The sequence below is a fragment of the Nicotiana tabacum genome, chromosome 18, assembly GCF_000715075.1.
Source record: "Nicotiana tabacum cultivar K326 chromosome 18, ASM71507v2, whole genome shotgun sequence".
Lineage (NCBI taxonomy): Eukaryota > Viridiplantae > Streptophyta > Magnoliopsida > Solanales > Solanaceae > Nicotiana > Nicotiana tabacum.
Genome location: NC_134097.1, coordinates 120,394,688 through 120,417,143, shown reverse-complemented (window position 1 = coordinate 120,417,143; position 22,456 = coordinate 120,394,688). Strand labels below are relative to the sequence as shown.

The window sequence follows — 22,456 nt, the reverse complement described above, 5'->3', positions numbered from 1 at the left end:
ATATTTACCGAAAAGAAAGGAAAAAAGAGATAACATAAGATGTCAGCAACGAGATTTGCAACAGATGTTAATCACTTTACATCCAAATGTAGCTCTGTCATTGACACAATTGCCACCTAAAAGGATCTGCAGCTTTTCATATTTCTGTTAAGCGGTTGTTATACAAGAAAATAGTTGCCTGCTGCCTCTTGGATATAATGTGCTCTATAGGGACTAAATCCTAGGCCCTAAACCCTAAGTCCTATGTCAATATTCAGATCCTACCAATGCAAGAGAATCTGTGTATCTTAGACATGTACCATGCATCCTAATCGAACAATATCCAAAATTCAGATTACCTCTCGCTAGTAGAGACGTTTTCTCTCTGGTACTGCAGAGGACCAGCTACACTAATCATGACGAACAAGATCGCATTGGTTCCATTATAAAACAACTAGAGGAATGAATTGTAACCTCCACCCAACGGTATTTTTGGCTTAAACGTTGCTGATGCCACCACGCAAGGACAGTGCTGGAAGCCCACACTCTGATAAAATAGAAGCAAAAGAACATAATTACTCCTTATTATCTGTTGATAGAGAAGATGAAGAACTGCGAGAGAAATAAGAAATGACATCAAAACAACATGGAAGGTGCGGAAAAATAACCCAAGCTTTTCAGGGATGGTTGTGATTGTATTTTACACTATTAATGCCCTCACAACTAGTTACCTACAGCCTGACTTCGGATTGGCTATGTAGTAAGCATAATATTCACTGATATAAGGTAATCTGTGAGATATGGTTGATGAGCAAAATGACAGGAAATGTAGAAGGAAAAATTTACTGTTATCAAGCACACACGTTCCAGCTCCAGTTGCATGTCAGCCAATCTAGTCAACCATGAAGTTAACTATCAATATATACACACGCCCGAGACATTTGTATTAGCGAATGCGGGGCTATTTTGGGTGACCTTTTGTCTACACAGCATGGTGGTTGATCGAGTGCACTCAAATCTTGAAAAGATCCAGAAAAAGGAAAGGGAGGGAAGACAAAGGGCCACAGAGTGTAAGAGGAGAAGGATCTGGTCAGTGGTGGCTAGTTATTATATAACCAAAAAGTTCTGCGCTATTATCATGATCTGTGTCCTTGTTCAGTGATCCAGCAAAGGGAAAAAACTAAGAAAAATAAACAAAATGAAACCGCGATAGAACATGGGTTGGGTCGTAAGTGGTTATTAGAAGAAGCACAAAGTAGAGGATCATTGCCTAAGAGGCAAGGCAAGCTGCGAAAACTGAACAGCCTAGATATTTCAGTAGGGTTCAAAGAGAGAATATCTCCACTTTAATCTACTCCACTTGGATCAACCATAAATATTGGTCTAAACTGTTTTTCACCAGTCTCTGTAGGAAACTAAATCAAATGAGTAACTTGTTTGTGGTTGTTTGAAGCCTCAAGCTTTAGGCTGAACAGAATAAATGATAAAGTAAAGCTTATCAGGAAGGCTTGTTAGCTGTAGGAAGAATACTATCAGATTAGTATCACAAACGCAGATGTAAAAACAGGCATCAACTTACTGGTATGCTTAGCAACACCCCATCCACATTGACTAAGACAGGTAAAGCTCTTCTTGCTGCGACTGGAATGGACTTCAACAAGAGGAGAGCTCTTTCAGCTGATTTCTTTGTACGATCAGAACACAAGTTTATGTTGCTCATTGCTCGTGACTCCACTGAAAGGGAAAGTTCTTCTTCATGAACACTGCTGCTATCCTCTCTCTTTGATAATGTCGCAAGGTACAACCAATCAGCATCAACCATGCAACGGACCCTGGCCACCTGATCATGGCCAACGAGACAAGAATTGCAAAAGTTCCATCTTTCTTCTCCAAAATCTTGGAATTGATTGGAGTTATTCATGGAAAACGAAGTGCAGGCATTTTGCTTTCTCAGATTCCACTTCACTATAAATCTGTTCATGAAGTAGCCAAATTTTTCAGGATGGAGTACTTTGCTTGGAGCAGAAGCTGCATATTCTACTTTGTGCTCCACCTTGTTTTCAAGCATAATGTTAGTTTTAGACACGAAATTATTGCTTTCCTCTCTCTGTAGAGAAATAATGCTCTTGTAGGTAGATTGACCAATAATCCCTTCCCTTTTGGCTTCAACTAGTATGGAATCAGAAGATGTCAGGTCCAAAAGTTGCATTCCTAGTGTACTTTGAGGGAACTGATCTGAGTATGACCTCCCATTTGCTACAATTTGCTCTACCTCATTTGAAATAGAGCAGTTTTTTCCTTCAGTCAAGTATGGATTTAGCAACTCTAGAGCTAAATCAGCATCAGTAGAGCAGCAAACCAGTACTTTAGTGCCTTTGGAGCCAGGAGCAGGACAAAGATAACAACCAGATGCAGTAACAGCAGTCTGTAAGGTGCCATAAGTGATTACATTTGACAATGTGTTATTGAAAATTGTCAGTCTTAACTTCGCAACAAAGGAATTTCTTGCCCACAAATGTTATATCTCATTTGTGTGCAAAGACGGAGTTAGATTGGATTATATTCACCTTGCATGGGGAAGTCCGAATGTAGTCTAACAACAATTTTGATGCACTGCCTCTGACAGGTCTTTGCCTTTGTGAAACAAACTGTGATACCAGAAACAAGAGGCATGAGTAGGTATCTATCATTAGATATAGGTGAGAAAAACTGTCTACAACAAAATATCTTGTCCGAGAAAAATTGATTAAAGAAAGTAAAAAAAGATAAAGGTAGCAGTACCTGCAACAACAAAGCAATAAACTTCGAGAGAACTATGTCCTTTAATTCTGAAGGCCTGAGGATTCCTAAGTCAATCACCACATAACCTTCCTGCTTCCCAGAAAATAAAAATTAGGGGAGTAGAGGCAGAGAATGAGAAAGAAAGAGAGGGGACCATCAGGTTATAGACAAGAAAATAAGGTTGAATAAAATGCTAGTGCTTCTATTTTGGACAGGTAATGGACTGTGAAATGTGCAAGGAAAATGGCGCTAAACCGCCAACTGACAACCAATATACCCCAAAAAAAGGGCACGAAGTGATAGCAAATGCAGATAGATGTCATTTCTCAAAAAGGTAGTACACCTGTTCCGAAGGCTATCAAGTATCAATAGAGGGACAATGGCACGTTGGTTATAATGCATTCCCAACTAAACTCTAAAACTCACAGGCATGATAGTCACAGCTTGATGCATCAGGTTGGAACACATTCTGTCTACATGCAACCTTGTTCTCCGACAAGCAGCAATAAGTGCTTGCAACTCAGATCTGAAGATAGCTGCAGGGGAAAAAGGATCAGATACAGTAAATATAGGTCTCTTAACAAGGATTCTCCAAGACACTGGGTGCATAAATCAAGTCAAATGCATGAAAAACAACCCACGTGATGACAGGTCAGTCAATGTCATACGAATTCTATTACGAGTAAATAATGTGCTTCTGTTCGTGGGATCTTCAACCCATTCTTGATTGGCACCAAGACATATCTGCAATACAAGGTAATGCAACTTTAGAAGCTTCCAATGAACTAGCAAAAGGAATAAACCCCTCAATCTTTTAAGCGAAATGCAGCAGATGTAGTTCAATCATTTTAAGATCCTGATAAAACAACAACAACAACAACAAGAGCCCAGCATAATCCCACAAGTGGGGAAGATCCTGATGAAACATTAACCTGAAAAACTCTACTTACAGATTTAGAACAAGTCATTCAGAGTTCAAAGACTACTATGAAAATCCTCCAAAAAGGCAAACTGGAAAAACCAACCTTATACATATCTTCTTTAAAGAACTCCAGCAGAGGTCTCACCAATAAAATTCCATTGCCACTTGCTTCAGCACTTAAATCTGGACATGTACAGAACAGCTGTGAAACAAATGCCATTCCGGCAAGTCCAAGCACACCACTATTACGAGATAACCTGAGAATGAATAGTTCCGCCTGTAAAGTACTCCTATTAGCGATTGCCAAGTCTATTGTATTAAAGCCTATAACGTTCAACTCACATTTGGATGAGGCAACATCAAATTATCCAAATAATATTAGTGTAACTCTTTTTCGATGTATTGACTTAAACAGAATGCATCTGATAAAGTGTTAACTTAGAAACATAAACATGCAATAATCCAGAGTAGAAGCTGTAACGACAATACCTGGTCATCTGCATGGTGTGCAGTCATCAACACACCAATCTGATGCCGGATACTAGCACTTTGGAGAATTTCATACCTGAACAAATGACAAGGGACAAATTACTTACTCACAATAATGACAAAATTATTTACTCACAATAATGACAAAATTATTTACTCACAATAATGACAAAATTGTTAACATCAGGATGAATATAGATAACACATAGTCAATAAAAGACCAGCACACAGAGATATTACAAGGCTCAGAAATAGCATTTAGCTGAAGAGAAATTGAAACTGAGGAAATCACCTCTTCTCGCGAGCTGCTTCTTGCAAGTGACCCTGCTTCGGCTTGCCTTCTGACCATTCACAGGAAGCAATCTCACATTTGATCCCTATACAAGGCCTATATTATATCTCTATTAAAAGGTGTTAAGCTATGCTATTAAATTCAAGACAAGAAAAAGAAGTTGAAGGAATATATACCCATGCTAGTGACTCGATGATGAACAAGGTTGGCCTCATCTTTACTCTCAGCACGCAGTCCATGATCAACTACCACTGCCAAAAGCCCGTCAATGAACTCATTCTTTTGAGCAGCAATACCAAGGCTATTGGTTTTCCATGCAGCAGTTAACACACAGAGGGCCATGCTATCAGGGCCACCAGAAACTCCCAAAACTACAGAAAAGATTGAGAAGAAAACTCAGCTACATGGTCATGATAAAGACCATCCAAGAAATAATAGATTATTCTTAGTTAGTTGGAAATTGTTGAGGGGCATGTATTCAAAGTCCTCTTCAAGGAGTGTTAAGAAAATGAACTTTGGGCCTAACTCAATTCCAAAAGCTAGCTCATGCGGTACAGGCCTATGGAAACACATATCCAGTTTATGGGATGAGTTCCAACTTAACTCAAAACTCAAGTTAGGAAGTGGAACACTCATCAAGTTTTGGAAAGACAAGTGGTTGGGACAATGGCACTAAAAGATGAATTTCCAAATTTGTACCTACTGGCAGTAGATCAAGAATCCACTGTAGAACAATGTTGGCAGAACAGCTCTTGGGACCCTCAATTCAGGAGACATTAACAAGATTGGGAGATAAATGACCTAATGGAATTGCTGGCCAAACTAGCACAGATTGCTGTCAAACCCCAGCTGAAGGACAAACTGGAATGGGGGGACGGGAAATTTACAGTGAAGAAAGCATATGCACACCTATGCTCCAACAATGATCTGATAAACAATTGGCCATGGAAACTAATTTGGAGAACAAAACTACCTTCTAAAGTGATTTGTTTCAATTGGGTTGCCTTAAATGAAGCATGTCTCACTCAAGACAACCTCAGCAGAAGGAGTATACCAAGGTGAATAGGTGCTTAATGTGCAATTTGGATTCTGAAAGTGTTAGACATCTCTTTTTGCATTGTCCTTTAGCATGTGATATTTGGAACATGTTCCTCTCTATTTTTGGACTAGCCTGGGTCAAGCCTAACAACATCAAGGAAGCATATGAATGTTGGTGTTCATGGAGAGTTGGTAAATCCATCAAAAATATTTGGGTAATGGTACCTGCTGCTATCTTTTGGTGCATCTGGAAGGAAAGGAACCGTAGATGTTTTGATGGGATCTCAACTCCGATCCATGTAGTCAAAGCAAAATGCTTATTGAATTTGTTTAGTTGGCTAAATAAGGCACCTGTAACTAGTTCTGTTCAATCTTTTGATTGTGTCTGCTCCTTAGTGATAGAATAGTTTTTTTGTGTATATGAGCAGACACCATCTCTCTTAATTGTAATCTTTTGCCTGCATCCGCTGGATGCTTTTAATGAATTCTCCTTCATCAAAAAAAAAGAAGCTAGCTCATGCGGTAAGGATTGTCCAAGCATATAAGGAAACAACAAACTATACCCTCAATCAATGTGAAACTCCTGCACACCCAATGCTGGATATTTTGGAGCTTAGATAACATACATGAGGGTCCAACGTTTAATAAACCAAGAATAGGGATAAGTCAGGACCATGTAAAGAAAATGAAGAGGTGAGGATTGTCCAAGCATATAAGGAAACAACAAACTATACCATTGTTGAATTATGCCACTGTCTCATATAAAATCTTAAATAGTTAGTCAAAGCGAACATTTACTGAATTAATTAGGAGGCCCTGGTTCTTTTTCATTAGCCATGCACATGAAAATTCTTTTTGATAATGGATAGTGCTAAGACTTGAACCCATGATTGTAGCCTGCTCTAATTCCATGTTGAACATCTTTACCATCTTATTTAAAAGTTTAAGCTGTTAGGGAGGATACATATTTATTTTCTCAATTATAGCTTCAGCATGCCGCTCCTGCGGGCTATATGATTAAGGATAAAATGAAAATTTTAAAGTTAAATTATTTCTAGATGTAGAAAGATGACATTACAGACTAAAAAGAAAAATGTATAAAGCTGCAATCTTTTCCAACTTTAGCCTCTTCTTTCTTTATACCTACAAAGTAAAAAGGGAAGGAATGGAGGGGGGAAAACTGACCAATACGATGATGGGGTCTAAGACCAGCCATAGCCATACGCTTTGAAAATGTCTCTGAATATGCTGACATGTCGATTGGTACATTTTCTTGGTGGCGACTGCAACAACTACACAGAAAGCGAGAAGAAGAGGGAGTGGAAAGAAAGAAACGGAAGTGAGTGGTGGAAGATGAAGAAGGGTAATTTAGGAATTTTGCTTCAGAAATGAAAGTTAAGAGTAATTGTGAAGAGGTTATGGTCTGTGGAGAAACCAAGAAGCCTCGCGCCATTGGCATGAGCTATGCTTTGAGGTTGAGACTAGAGAGCCCGAGACCGAGAGGCACATTTGATAAAAATGGAATTAAGGAGTAAAATGATAAAAATAGTCCTTATTGAGTATAGTTTAAAATAGCCCCTGAAATATACTACTAAATAATTTTGGTACTTTAATTTTGCCAAAAGTGATTACTTTTGATCACTGTCAAATACTACTTAACAAAATCTGATGGTTAGATTTAATAGAAATTGTGGCAAAAAAAAAACTAACCAAGAATTGTTACATTATTAAGGGTAGTTAGTTAAATTACAATCTTTTTATATTAATAATAAATAAGTTAGAATAATTCTTACAAGAATAATTAAAATAATAGAGATAAGTGCATAAAAAAGGGTTAGTCTTACTAAACAAAATTTAGGTAAAATCTTTGAAATTATTAAATTTGTTTCATACTACTAATGAAATTTTCGCACTTGTGGGAAACTACTGATTAGTTGTACTATTAATGAAATATAAAATTCATGAAGTTCTTAAATGCAAGAAGTATCGTATAAATTGGATTGAAGGATACAAATAATAAAATAAACAGATCCTACTAGCTAGCACCTCCCCCTCCCTCCTTCAAATGACCAATTGCAACCCTACCACTTGCCAAGACATAATAAAATGGCCAATTGCATATCAAAATTTAAGTTATAACAAGAATTGTATTCTTCTTTTCATAATTCTCCTTTTTTGTTTCCCTTCTAACTTGATGAAACCATGTAAGCGAAAAAAATTATAGCTTGTCAAGAAAATAATGGAAACAATTGTATGGTCCATAAAAAGAATTTGCCAATTGGCAAAAATCTCCTTAATTCATACTTCCAATTTCTATTTTTATCTACAGAAGTAGTATATGGAAAGTAATAAATGGTTATACGTGTCCTCTTGCTTGGCGTGGGCTTCACGGTTAAACAAACAAATAGTAAACTATAAACTCCCCAGCTACTTGTTTCACTGAAAAGCAGAACAAAGCCTCAAGATTTCCACAGAAAATTCATAAAACCCCAAGATATATTTTACCTTTAACCAATAAAGCAAACATCTTTATAATCATATTCCAATCTTGTAAACTTGGTAAGCAAATTCAACCCCTTTTTCTTGTCACCACATATATATCTTTGTATTACTGCTCTCTTCTTTTCTCCTCCACCTTTCCCTTCTGAAAAATCACACCGTTTATCTGATTACTTCATTGAGCATGTTCCATAATATCTCTTTAGTTTCCTAAAGTTTAGATCTTTGAGAAAAATGAGATCTTTTCTTATGCTTATTGATGAAGTTTTCTTGGCCTTTAAACTGATATGACGGTTCCACTTTTATCCATTATTTTGCTGAAATGTCCATTAAAAGGGGTCTTTGTGTTTAGGGGTATTGACCCTTTGCAGTTGTCACTCTGATTTTATTTAGAAAAAGCAACAACTGTGACTGCAAGAATTGGTTTATGTCTGTTTAGCTTGTTTAATTCTTGAACTTGCCAATTTGAATACATAGGTTCATGTCTTTTTTAAGTGGTGTCCGGACAGCTTGCGTGTACCTCGACTATTCCACCGACTATCGGCTACTGATAACGCCCAACTATGCCTTTTAAAGGACAAAGTTCCGGGTTTTAAGTCCGGAATCGAATCCTCAGGGAACTAACCTATCTATTACCCTCTTCGGCAATGTTATTATCAACTCAATCAATCTCTAGATGCAAGATTTTTGATCAATAAAGATTGGGTTTTTGTTTAACTACTTCAACTACTATTAAAAACAACAGTAAGCTAAACCAAGGTAATTCAATGGTAAAAAGGGTCTAGGGCAGCGATTTCCCCAATTGCTAGTTTACATCTTGACTCTTCCGCTATAATCTCGCCGTAATACTCTATGAAGATTAAGAGTTATGGGTTATCGTAATTATCTCTCGATCAACTACGATAAGTTACTAGAGCATTCTCTCGAACTACTCTAGCTGACAATAATTATGCAATTCTAAATTATCCCACCAAAGTTTTGTTATCTCTAAACCCACTTTTAAGTTCAAGTAATGAATCTCTTCAATTACCCAAAAGTGGTGTTGTTCAACAGCTATCTAACCTAATATTCTTTCTCAAGCAATATAAGGTAATTAGACACGACTAATCAAGGACCCATTCAATTAATCACCATACACAACGTAGTTGAACAATCATATCATACTTCCGGCTCGATTATAACAACTTGAGTCAAAACTTCAACCAACAATTGGTTCCATCAACCCCAGATAAGTGTTTAGCTACTCATAACAAAATAAGAGAAAACTACTAAATTGTTCATAATGTAAAATTGCAAGAATTAAAAGGGGATAGAAAAACTCTAATGTTTGGTTGATCTTCTCACACTTGTTCTTCCTCCAAAAGTAGTCTAAAATTAGCTTCCCCCCTCAGTTGGGCGTGTTTCTAAAGCTTATAAGGGTTTTACAAAAGTTTCCCTGAAATTACACTTTGGTCCTCAAGCTTCCAGCTGCGTGAACAGTGCACCGCGGTCGACCGCGGTGAAAGCTGACCTTTCTGCCTCACTTTAGTAACCTGCCGCGGTTCACCGCGGTGTCACCACGGTCGCGGTGGCCTTCTTGCCCAGGCCATTTATGCTTCTTTGTGTTCGGGTATTTCTCGAGTGGGTGTTTTTCTTCACATTATCGCCTCCCAAAACACTCCATGTTGCTTCCTCTCATATAATATTCCCTGATAAACAAAAGAACACTATTTAGAGAGCATTTTGTTGGCAATTTATCTATAAAACAACAACAAAGTATGGTCATATTAAGGTGTAAACATCAACTATATCGCCTACTATTAGCTACCTCTCACCAACATAGGTACCGGGTAACTCTGTCACCAATTTTAGGCAATTTACTGGTTCATGTTAAAGTTGTCCTTTTTCTGAATTAAACTATGTTATTTTATGCAAATGCATTGATTAAATCCAGAAGTTGTTACTATAGTTGCAAAGCTGAAGGCATCACAAATTTCAGATTCTTACTAAAAATGGGGGCTTCAGAAGCAGCCCTACACTTTTTATCCGGGGAGTTTTCATGTCAATTCCGAACAAGTTCAATCTTGACGAAGTCGAGCTCTTTACTTTGCTATGAGCATTGTTTAAAAAGTAGAAATATTGGGGACACGAGGTATCAGCAGATCAAGGGTTTAAGTAAGTGGAAATATTGCTCAAGGTTAAATGCTTTTCGCGGCATACATAGTGTTTTTCGCGGAGAAAAGCTTCATAGTTGCTCTAAATCATTGATCTGCAATTGCCAACAACCTGAAAGATTCAATGAGACAATCATTAAGGATGGAAATGGGAGGTCAAATCACACAGTCAGTTCAAAAATTCCAAATCATGCTCAAGATGAACAGATGATTAAGCAGGAAAATGGAGCTCAGACTTTCAGTAAAGGTTTGAAAACCGCTGCCACGGTTAATAGTGCTTTGCCTAGGACCAACACGGACTCTTTTGAAGATGAAGCATGGCATTTCTTGCGAGCTGCCATGATTTATTACTATGGCTATCCAGTTGGAACTATAGCTGCTAATGATCCAAGTGAAGCAACTATGCTAAACTACGATCAAGTATTTTATACGTGATTTTATTCCATCTGGGATAGCTTTCCTACTAAAAGGAGAATATGATATCATGAGGAATTTCATACTTCACACGCTTCAGTTGCAGGTAAAGTGTTGTTTTGAGGTTCAGCTTTACCTGCTTTCATATTGGAACATGTGGCTTTTGTCATATTTACTTGTTTTTGATGATTCAGGATGTAATTTGACTCCTTTCATTAGCATTATGTGTTGCCTGTTACATTAAAACAATTTTGGCTCGTTTTGATCCAAACTAGTCCCCTTACTATAAAAGATAGTGTCTCTACATTGTCATTCTTAATTCAAAAATTTATTTCGAATTACAACAACAACAACAATCACAACAGTGTAATCCCACAAGTGGGGTCTGGGGATGGTAGTATGTACGCAGACCTTACCCCTACCTTCAAGAAGGTAGAGAGGCAAATTTCATTCGATTTAAGCAATTATATTTAATATCTGCCGGTCTGCTGGCCATTTTATGCCCAACTTAACTTTGTGAAATCATTACTTATGCTTTCCCTACTTACTGAGTTTTTGCAATTTTTCTTGTTCTCGTATACACCACTTACTTCTTTAGCATGCATAATCTATAACTTCATTTGGCATTGCATGTTGTATGATTAGCTGCAATGAAATTTGGTGATTCCTGTGAGAGGTGAGAAGTCCCGTATGATGTATAAGAAAAATGCAATTTGACATGTGTGAGACTCATTAAGGAGATTCACTTTTCTTAACTTGGTGATGTTGAAAAAGTTTAGCTTTCATTAGTTTTTTTGCCCTAAGCATCTCTTCGTTGAGTTGGGAGAAAACAATGGATTGCTATAGTCCAGGTCAAGGGCTGATGCCTGCTAGCTTCAAAGTGCGTACTGTTCCACTTGATAATGACGAATCTGCAACAGAAGATGTATTGGATCCAGACTTTGGTGAGGCAGCAATTGGTCGAGTTGCGCCTGTTGATTCAGGTGATCTTTTGTAACTTTTGATGCATGTCTTTTGTATAGAAAATTTAGGGTTACATGAAGATTTTGACTCTATTAGTTTACTCCAGGATTATGGTGGATTATACTGCTACGAGCATATGGGAAATGCTCTGGAGATCTTTCTCTTCAGGAGAGAGTTGATGTCCAAACTGGAATGAAGATGATCCTTAGGTTATGTCTTGCAGATGGTTTTGATATGTTTCCGACTTTGTTGGTGACTGATGGTTCTTGCATGATAGATCGCCGCTTGGGAATCCATGGCCACCCTCTAGAAATTCAGGTCTTTTCTTTTTCTCCTGTCTTCAAGCAAGTTTGTCATTTGTGAAATTTTTACCTCAGATGCGTTCTTTCTTCATCCTTTTTTTTTCTCAAAAAGAAAAACTTTATACTTTCCCATGGAAGGATGCTTGAGTTTTACTTTCTTCTCTTATCTCGTTGAGGAAGCCTGTTTTCTTCTCCTTATCCTCTCTTTGTCCGGGTAAATCTTACTTTTGTCATCTGAAATTGCTTTCCATACTTATCTGATGCCATTCTTTTGAGCTCAAATTAGTAGATGTAGGAATCTCCTATCATGATTTTCTTCTAGCTCACACAGAAGCCATCAGTTCTATTTGATGTATTGGACTCTAAAGTGCTATGCACCTCCTTTCTTCCTCCATCAGCTGTATGCTGCTATCTCGTTTTATCTGTTTTCCTCTTTCTTTTTGGGACTGGAAACATTGTCATTGATATTTTACCTCTTCGTCCTGACTCCTGACTAACCTCTCTGATTTATCATGTCAAAGACCTAGCAGCTAATTTTTTATTATGACATGAGGGTGATAGTCACCCCGACAACCTGTGGCTGTAGGTAATAGTTATGAAACTAATGTATCAAATTGACTGCATGTTGATTGAATTTTGGAGAACTCTTAGTTTCAAAAAGGAAAGGTGTATGTTCCCATTATTACATAAGCCATTGAGGTCCCTTTATTCTCAATTAGTAGCACCATCATTTGAATGATCTCAGTGAAAAGTGGAAATTTATCACCAGAATTAATATCCAGACACAATTACCTTTATTGACAAATAAGGCAGAAGGAGATGTAAGGAAATGTCAAATTATTCATGTTTATATACTCATTACAGGTTCTAAGCTAATTATATTACATGGTCAATATTCCGTGACAGTTTTTTTCTTGATGCAACTACGGATATGACTATTGGTTGTACATATGCTGGGTACATCTTACAAACTCTATTTTCAAATTTCATCACTTCTTCCGGCTACGTGTTTGTGTCTATTCTTCTATTCCAAGAAGGTTCTGCATAATTATATGCGTGATGTTTCATGGTTTGCAGGCATTATATTATTCAGCCTTACTTTGTGCACGAGAGATGCTTGCTCCAGAGGAGGCATCAACAGACCTTGTTAGAGCACTTAACAATCGGCTGCTAGCATTGTCAATTCATATCAGGGAATACTACTGGATCGATGTGAAATAATTGAACGAGATTTATAGATACAAAACAGAGGAATATTCATATGATGCAATCAATAAGTTTAATATATATCCAGATCAAATTCCTCCTTGGCTGGTGGAATGGATGCCTAGTAAAGGGGGCTATCTTATTGGAAACTTGCAGCCAGCTCACATGGACTTCCGGTTCTTTGCACTTGGGAACTTATGGTCCATTGTAAGCAGTCTTGCTACCATATATCAGCACATGCTATTTTAGATCTTATTGAAGCCAAATGGGAAGACTTAGTAGCTGATATGCCACTGAAGATATGTTATCCTGCTCTTGAGGGCCAGGAATGGCGCATTATTACTGGCAGTGATCCGAAAAACACGCAATGCCTTATTTTCTATTTTCTCTAATGTGTATACTTTTATTTTTTCCTTCTTGGTGCAGGCCTTGGTCTTACCATAACGGAGGATCCTGGCCAACTTTGCTCTGGCAGGTAAGTTTACCATTCTTCAGTATGCACATATCTGATTTCATGCTTTCATCACTTTAGCTGCCATCTTGTCCTATCTGTTTTGAAGACCAAGAAGGGGACTAAATCTTGAGAAGTTCCCTTCAAAAATGGTTGTGATTGACCAAATGCAGATGTTTGTAGTGTCATAGCAGAGGTAATCATTGTTTTAAAGGATTACGTGGGGAGTACCTTATGTATCATGGTGCAGTGCTAGTCCTAAGACACGGGGCTTGATTCCGATTTTTTTTTTAATATCAAATCAAAAGTAATTAAGAACAAATATGATTATTCTAAACGTACATTAAATATTGTACAAAATTCAAAAAAAAAGAAAAAGTTGAAGTTAAATATCTGAATTTAATGACATACATACGTATAAAAGTTATGGTTAATAGGAAAAGATTTAAGATGGAAACTTTATCCTGGAAAAGGGGCAGATGCCTCAATGCATAAAACGTTTAAATGGCGAAACACCCCCCCCTCCCCCCCCCCTGTACTGCATATTCAGTAGAGTTTTTGCCCCATGATTGCCTAGTGGCATTTGGAGCATGGTTCATGCTATGGTGAGTCTGGAGATGAGTCTTAGCTTCACCTTTTAAAATATTGGAGATGATCTCTACTATAAAGAGGAGCAATAGCAGCACTTCTCGTTCACATCCAAACACCTATTTAGTGTGTGTTTCATCAATTTATTCCAAGTTTCAGATCGACCACTATGGGTTTCACCAATATGTGCATGAGAGTGATGTTCACAAGCTTGATGTACTGCATTAGTTGAATCTTAAAAGTTGGTGTGAGATATAATGCAGTTGTTAAGAAAAAGTATCTGTTTTATTTGTTTACTATTTTTGTCACGACCCATTTTCTCCCTCCGTGAACCGTCGTAACGGCACCTAGTCTCTACGACTAGGTAAGCCTAAAACTTTGCGGAAATGAACAAAACATGAACATTAACTACTAACCGTAACAATTATCTAATAAGCAACTGAATGCCACACGACATATACAATAATCACTTCTGAAATGTACGAAAACAATTCCCAAAGCCCGGAATCCCGCAAGTCACAAGCTACTAAGAAGTCTTAATTGTTCTATACATCATTTCTACAGAAGGAAAAATGAACATAGGGGGATACAGTGGGACTACGAGGATCTGCGTGTGCGGGCAGATGTACCTTGAAGTCTCCAATAAGCAGCGACGACTCCAACTAGTGATGAGGCTGGTACGATGAGCCTGGATCTGCACACGAAAAATATGTGCAGGAAAGGGCATGAGTACACCACAACGGTACCCAGTAAGTGTCAAGCCTAACCTCGGTCGAGTAATGACGAGATCAGGCCAGGGACCTACTAGTATAATTATAATGAAATAAGGCAGAAAGAAATATTTTTACAATAAAATAGATACGGAAATCTAACAGGAATAGAACTCAATGAAAACAAACAGGTCAAAACACAGTAATAGAAATTGGGGATCTCCCGGGATACCGTCCCGTAGTCCCAAACTTAAATGTGCAGGGGGATCTCCCGAAATATCATTCCGTAGTCCCAAAGTAAATATGCGCTGCTGGGGGATCTCCCGAAATAACGTTTTGTAGCCCTAAAGTAAATATGCAGTACAGGGGATCTCCTAGAATACCGTTCCGTAGTCCCAGAGTAAGTATGCAGCTCAACCAATACAAACAATAGTTATAGCAAGTAAATCTGCAGTTTAGACTGAGTTCACATCAAAGTAAAACAGGTAATTTCACTAAACATGCTGCACAAAGTTCAAATAGACAGTTAAAACACGTAGGCATGCTTTTCTAATCTAAACAAGGTAATTACATATGCTAGTGTAGTTCAAACAAGGAAAAGCAGGTCAAGACTTAGTGATAAACGGAGTTTTACAATAAATAGCCCGTGTACGTACTCGTCACCTCACGTACACGGCGCTCATATATCAAACAGTACCAAAATCCTAAGGGAAGTTCCCCCATGCAAGGTTAGGCAAGCCACTTACCTCGAACCAAGCTCAAATCAATCCGAAATCATGCTCTTGCCACGAGTATCCAACTTCGAGCAGCCCAAATATAATCAAATTAATTACATAACATAAATATAACTACAAAAAACTAATTTAGCTAATGAAATCAAAGCTAAGGCAAAAAAATAGAAAATGCCCAAGAAGCCTCCCCGGGCCCACGTCTCGGAATAGGGTAAAAGACACAAATTATGAACATCGATTCACTCACGAGTCTAACCATACCAATTTCACTCCAATCCGATACCAAAATCTCGATCAAAACCCCAAAATTCGGCCTAAGAACTTTTCTCAAATTTTCCCAATTTTTCACCCCAAATCCGAAATTAAATGATGAAATCAAGCATAGATTAATGAGATATAATCATAAAGGAGTTAGGAATGATTACCCAATAATTTCCTCCAAAAATCTCTCCAAATTTCGCCTTCTACCGAGCTCTCAATCAAATTTTGTGTTCAAACCCTTGTTTTTTTTTGAACTTTAAATCTGCCCAGGTACGCCCTTCTTCGCGAACGCGACCACCACCTCGCGTTCTCGTAGAACAAAAGTCCACAACTTAATTTTTTCCTCTTCCGCGAACGCGAGTTCCCTCTCGCGAACGCGTAGTTTGAGCTGCTAGGACCTTCGCGAACGCGAAGAGAAAATTCCTGAGGTCCCGGCTGTTCCATTTTCTCTATGCGAACGCGATGCCATTCACGCGTTAGTGATACACTGAAGTCCAAACCTTCGCGAACGCGAAGAGCATTTTCTTCTTCTGCCCAAAATCTTCTTCGCGAACGCGGGCTTCTCTTCGCGAACTCGAAGAACAAATCTCTACAACAAAAACCAGCAAAAATCTCCTATGCTTCTAAGTCCAAAAATGACCCGTTGAGCATCCGAAACAAACCCGAGGCCCCCGGGACCTCAACTAAACATACTAACCAATCCTAAAACACCATAAGAACTTAGTCGAGCCTTCAAATCACATCAAACAACGCTAAAATCATGAATCATCCTCCAATCCAAACTTTAAAAACTTGAAACTTCAAAATTCTACAACCGATGCCGAAACCAACCAATCCACATCCGATTGACCCCAAATTTTGCACACAAGTCATAATCAACACTACGGACCTGCTCCAACTTACGGAATCGGAATCTGACCCCGTTATCAAAAATTCCACTACCGGTCCAAAACTCCAAAAATTCCACTACTGTCCTAAACCGAGTGATTAAAGACATGTATGCTGGAGCTAAGACTCGGGTTAGGACAGTAGGAGGCGACTCTGAACACTTTCCAGTTACTACGGGGTTGCACCAAGGGTCTGCGCTCAGCCCATTCCTATTTGCCCTGGTGATGGATGCACTGACTCATCATATTCAAGGGGAGGTGCCATGGTGCATGCTATTTGCTGATTGACATTATTCTAATTGACGAGACACGAGGCGGCGTCAACGAGAGGCTAGAGATTTGGAGACATGCTCTTGAGTCTAAAGGTTTCAAGTTGAGCAGGACGAAGACGGAATACCTTGAGTGCAAATTTGGAGTTGAGCCGACGGAAGCGGGAGTTGAAGTGAGGCTTGACTCTCAAGTCATTCCCAAGAGGGGTAGTTTCAAGTACCTTGGATCGGTTATTCAGGGGATCGGGGAGATTGACGAAGATGTCACACACCGTATAGGGGTGGGGTGGATGAAGTGGAGGTTAGCGTCGGGAGTCTTGTGTGACAAGAAAGTGCCACCGTTACTAAAAGGTAAGTTTTATAGAGCAGTGGTTAGGCCTGCCATGTTATATGGAACTGAATGTTGGCCGGTAAAGAACTCACACATCCAGAAGATGAAAGTAGCAGAGACGAGGATGTTGAGGTGGATGGCGGGCATACAAGGATAGATAAGATTAGGAATGAAGATATTCGAGAGAAGGTGGGCGTGGCCCCCATGGAGGACAAGATGCGGGAAGTAAGACTCAGATGGTTCGGGCACATTCAGAGGAGGAGCACTGATGCACCGGTGAGGAGGTGTGAGCGACTGGCTGTAGTGGGCACGCGAAGAGGTAGAGGGCGACCTAAGAAGTATTGGGGAGAGGTGATCAGACAGGACATGGCGCGACTTAGGATTACTGAGGACATGGCTCTTGACAGGGAATTATGGAGGTCGAGCATTAAGGTTGTAGGTTAGGGGAAACTTGTGAATATTTCTACAGCACAATAGAGTGAGACTAGCCAGTTAGGAGTTAGACTAAGAACGTCATTGGCCGTCTATTGATGCAGGGCTTTACCTGCTAGTTTTACTATACCAGCCATCTATTTCGTATTTTGTATTCTGTATTTCATATCTCTTATATTACTGTTATTTTATTATGCATTTTTATGGTACTAATATATCGGCTCCTGTTGCTTTTTTGAGCCGAGGGTCTCCTGGAAACAGCCTCTCTACCCTTCGGGGTAGGGGTAAGGTCTGCGTACATATTACCCTCCCCAGACCCCACTTGTGGGATTATACTGGGTCGTTGTTGTTGTTGTTGCTATTTCAAGCCTAAATGAGCTACAAACCTCCAAAACACAATCCGGACACGCTCCTAAGCCCAAAATACCCAACAGAGCTAACGAAACCGACGGAATTCCATTCCGGAACCGTCTTCACACAGTTCCGACAACGGTCTAAGCTCCCATTTAGGAACTAAGTGTCCCAAAACACTCCAAAACTCAAAACGAACCCGTCCGGCAAGTCACAATAGCGGAAAAAGATAGGGGGGGAAGCAGTTAATAGGGGATCGGGGCTCTAACTCTCAAAACGACCGGCCGGGTCGTTACAATTTTAACTTTAAAGATGCCTTTACCTTAAATGCATAAGAAGAGACATCCATAGATATTAAAATTGAAACTGAGTCTCCATATGTGTTCTGCATCTACTACTATTATGACTTATAGGATGCCTTTACCTTAATACATGGGAAATAAAGGACACTGGACAACACTAGGTGCTGATTTATTCCATCTCATGCTTGTAAGCAATCAAACTGTAGGTTGGAAGGTAAAATGTTCATGATTTGGTCATTGTAGTTTATCTATTATTGGCAAAATTGAATAAACATCAAATATTAAGAGAATTGTAGAAAGATTCAGAATTCAAACTCCCTTATTACTGTTGTAATGTATTTTTGGCACCTTGTGCAATAGATGAGTTATACGTGTGTTAGATGTAATATAAGAACTAAGGCATTCAGAAGTATCTAACTGAAGCTAGAATAATATCTTGTTCATTTAGTCTGTGCGTAATGATTTTAAATGTAAACCATTTCAGTTGACTGTGGCATGCATAAAAATGAAGAGGCCAGAAATAGCTGAAAAGGCAATTAAGATTGCAGAGAGACGCTTAGCGAGGGACAAGTCGCCTGAATACTATGATACAAGGCGAGGAGGGTTCTTCGGGAAACAGGCACGTCTCTTTCAGACTTGGACTACTGCAGGATATCTAGTAGCAAAGCAACTTATTGCCAATCCAGAAGCTGCAAAAATTTTAATCAAGGTGGAGGATACAGAACTTCTAAGTGCCTTTTCAAGCATACTGAATTCAAACCCAAGGCGGAAACGTTCACGAAAAGGAGTCAAACAGTCTTTCATCATATGAAAATTTTCTTTTTGTTACTGAAGCTTTTGTGTAATATTGGTCTGAGATGTGCTTAAATGTAACGATATGGTTAGTGAAGATTCATATATATATATATATATATATATATATATATATATATATATATATCCGATCCCAACTCAGCTTGGGACTGAGACATAGTTGTAGTTGTTACTTAAAGCGTTTGTATAGTTACTATATCTGCACGATATACCGGTGATGGAAAATTTGTGGGAACATGGCATATGAAGGTGCTGTCCTGTATCAACTTTCCCTCTGTAAATTCATCATAATCCCAGTACATTGTATCTGATTTTCTTTTCCATTTTTCACTTCCCTGTTCCTGCTGGAGCAGTTATCTCCACAATAGCAACCAGGAACCTGTTTTTTTTTCCACGACAGTAGTCGGTAACGTTTATCAATGGCAGATTACAGGGATTGTTAAGTAGGCACTTGCACATGTATTATCTGATATTGAAATATTATTTGCAAGTCAATGTATGTTCTACAATTCTGTCCATTTTTCCAACTTTAACTTGAAATAAAGGATTTGAAATTGAAAAACTTGTTCGGAGAGTATTTCAAGTGAAATAAGGACCTCACAACTAGCAAGAATGCTAGGGAGCTCAAGTTCAACCTAAACAAGTGTCATTAAGAACGCCTTTACCATAAAAATCCATGGTCAAGGAATTGTGATCATTAAAGAAAAGGAAGCATTGTGTCAAAGTTGCCAACTTGACAAAGTTATCTCTCTGGACCAGATAAAAAGTTTCATATTGGAAGTGAAATGTACGCACTGAATTAACACCAGCACTTCATGGAAGTTGGGACTTGATAAAAAAGCACATGATTTTGGTATTTAGCTTGTTTACTCTGCTACAGTCAAGCTGATACATTTGCTCTTTCAATTTTGATGCAGTAGTTTTACAGCATGTCCTTAGAACAAAATAGCATGCACAAAAGAAGAAAATTCTCTTGACCAAAGATCTGAAGCAGAATTGGCATGTGATAATGCATCGCCTTGCTACAAGACTTCTTCACGATAGAGAGATAATGATTACATCAAATATTTTGGCCCTGATTATTCATTGAAGCTTCCTGGCGGGCACATAGTAAGTTGAAATATTTTTGTTGTTTTTTCCCTTACACAACACGTCCTCATCTTACTCAAGGCTTGCAGTCTTTTTTCCAGTTAGATTCATTTGGCACACCATAGTTGTATTAACCATAAGATGACCAGATCGCTTGATCCGTTGTGCCATGTCTCATTGAGCGTTTTCAAGTAGTAAAAAGGATAAGCCCTTAGGGTTAGCTCAACTGGCAAAGGTTCAGGGCCTTGTGTCTTTTAGGCAAACTAAGTCCAGTATTTAAGTGGAGAAGGGTAGAGGGGCGGGCCCATCATCTCGAGTTTTGAGGGCTGTGGTTGGCCCATCATCTCCGGATGGACTTCTCAGTCATAAAAAGAAAATAGTAGAAAAGGATAACAAATTAGCATCGTAATCTTGCTCAACTTCTTGTTTCATTGATTGAACAGGAGAACTTGAATAGCAAATCATACATTGGCACCATAAAAATGCAAGTAATGGAAGATCTTCGTTGCATCCAGCATGCTCCTGATGTACAAATGAAAGAAGTAAGTCAAGTGCATCTTTTATAATTTCTGGGTTGCCAACTAATCAAGAACGCATAATTACATGTGTTTGTTTTACATAGTTGCATGCTAGATTTTGTGTTTATATGACTTGAGCAACTTGAAATTTTAATTTGCCTTGCATAGTTAAAAGGTTGTTTATTGTCGGTTTTTGTTCGAATTGCCGTGGCATTGCATTTGAGATACATTTCGCCCTTGAAAGTGATTGCCTCTTGACGACTTATGTTGATCATCCTTCCTTTGAAAATACACAATCATGTAAAAGGGAAGTTTCAGCTTCTACTGTGGTTCTACAATCATTCATACAATCATTGTGAGAATGCTTCTCCAATGCATAAAAAAAGAGCAACCTGCATTTGCTATGTGCTGTAACTCTCATCAAAAGCGCGTGGAATGGATCTAACCATGATTGTAATGGATGCCTGAAGGCATCTGGGGAAAGATAGTGACTTGCATGAGTCTGAAAACTTTCATATTTTTTTTATAGGTACCACCCGACTTCTATATTCCTGATTTTGATGAAGATGACCAAAATCCAGACGAGCGTGTGGATCGTAAGTAGAAATGTGACTTTAAGCACATTACATGCTCAAATTCGGAACTATAATGATCTAACACTTGACCCTGCCTTGTATTCACAGAGCACACCCAAGATAAGCATATCCAGCGTGACGATGAATATTATGAAGGCGACCATGACAATGATAACCACATGGATGATGCTTAAATACTAGAGTATGATGTAGTTAGGTTCGTCTATGTGTCCATTCTTTTGTCTATTATAGAAAAGGCAATACAGAACTCTAGTTTATTGCCTCATGTTGTTCCTGCATTTAAATTCCCCCTCACGTAAAATATACTGGATGTGATAGGATTTTAATTGTATCGTTGCAGCTATAGTCTTTATTGGGTTTAGATTGTCAATGGAGGTATATGCTTTTATCTCCATTTTAGAGGCTGTCTTGAACAAGTAAACGGTGTTATGGGCATGGTAAGTTGTGAATATGCAGTACTTTTATTAGCTACTTAAAGCATTATAGTTTGTTTCAGGATACGTATTTCGCAGTCTGATTAGACATGAGAAGTGATTTGCTGCCTACAGTTTAATCATATCTTTATTTCAGTCTACCGCTTATTAGAGGATTCATGATCCAAAGATTTGAAGTTATGAATGGAAATCTATTGTCTTATTAGGCTCGACTTTGCACAAAATTCAAAGTTGGTTTATTCGCAGTTACGTTATTGCAATGCTATAGATTTCAAGCGACACCTAACGTAGGGACTTTGAAATAATCCACGTTGCCATTGGTGCCTAGTGGTAGCTTTACCCGAACCCTGATTTTTTCATATTTGTTCTTACAATTACCCAAAAGAAAAAAAAAGAGGGAGAATTCCAAAGATGTTAATCACTTTACATCCAAATGTAGCTTTCTCGTTGACACAATTGCCACCTAAAAGGATCTGCAGCTTTTCATATTTCTGTTGAGCAGTGGTTATACAAGAAAATAATTGTCAGCTGCTTCTTGGATATAATGTGCTCTATTGAAACTAAACCCTAAGCCCTAAACCCTAAATCTTATGTCAATATTCAGATCCTACCAATGCAAGAGAATCTATCCATATTAGACATGTACCATGCACCC

The 22,456-nt window shown here is 38.5% G+C and overlaps 2 protein-coding genes and 1 pseudogene across 3 annotated transcripts; 2 read left to right on the top strand and 1 right to left on the bottom strand.

Moving 5' to 3' along the window:
* Positions 1-70: 70 nt before the first annotated feature.
* Positions 71-7,015, bottom strand: LOC107779273 (uncharacterized). 2 transcript variants are annotated; one of them, XM_016599667.2, is made up of 11 exons: positions 6,687-7,015; positions 4,640-4,834; positions 4,464-4,548; positions 4,172-4,247; positions 3,786-3,959; positions 3,402-3,504; positions 3,187-3,296; positions 2,761-2,850; positions 2,547-2,627; positions 1,559-2,404; positions 71-526 (listed from the first exon to the last, which is right to left on the bottom strand). In XM_016599667.2, exons 1-11 carry the CDS (start codon positions 6,958-6,960, stop codon positions 434-436), a joined length of 2,127 nt encoding a protein of 708 aa, XP_016455153.1. In that variant the 5' UTR covers positions 6,961-7,015; the 3' UTR covers positions 71-433. The 2 variants fall into 2 exon arrangements, with proteins under 2 accessions (XP_016455153.1, XP_016455154.1); XM_016599668.2 differs by having other exon boundaries at positions 3,429-3,504.
* Positions 7,016-7,878: 863 nt separating this feature from the next.
* On the top strand, positions 7,879-19,471 carry LOC107779275 (neutral/alkaline invertase 3, chloroplastic-like; annotated as a pseudogene).
* LOC107779280 (putative histone deacetylase 10) lies at positions 19,401-21,909 on the top strand. Its single transcript, XM_016599672.2, has 6 exons — positions 19,401-19,423; positions 19,518-19,602; positions 20,209-20,274; positions 20,697-20,795; positions 21,301-21,367; positions 21,455-21,909. The coding sequence occupies exons 1-6, from the start codon at positions 19,401-19,403 to the stop codon at positions 21,538-21,540; spliced, it is 426 nt and encodes a 141-aa protein (XP_016455158.1). The 3' UTR covers positions 21,541-21,909.
* Positions 21,910-22,456: the final 547 nt, after the last annotated feature.

What these genes read in the sequence shown, in the direction of transcription:
- LOC107779273 (XM_016599667.2), bottom strand. Translation starts at nt 6,960, where the DNA reads ATGCCAATGGCGCGAGGCTTCTTGGTTTCTCCACAGACCATAACCTCT. An exon ending in CACACCATGCAGATGACCAG is followed by an intron (nt 3,960 to 4,171) that starts GTATTGTCGTTA and finishes AGTACTTTACAG; the next exon opens with GCGGAACTATTCATTCTCAG. An exon ending in GGGTGTTGCTAAGCATACCA is followed by an intron (nt 527 to 1,558) that starts GTAAGTTGATGC and finishes CTATTTTATCAG; the next exon opens with AGTGTGGGCTTCCAGCACTG.
- LOC107779280 (XM_016599672.2), top strand. Translation starts at nt 19,401, where the DNA reads ATGGCATATGAAGGTGCTGTCCT. An exon ending in AGCTTCCTGGCGGGCACATA is followed by an intron (nt 20,275 to 20,696) that starts GTAAGTTGAAAT and finishes TTGATTGAACAG; the next exon opens with GAGAACTTGAATAGCAAATC. An exon ending in CTGATGTACAAATGAAAGAA is followed by an intron (nt 20,796 to 21,300) that starts GTAAGTCAAGTG and finishes TTTTTTTTATAG; the next exon opens with GTACCACCCGACTTCTATAT.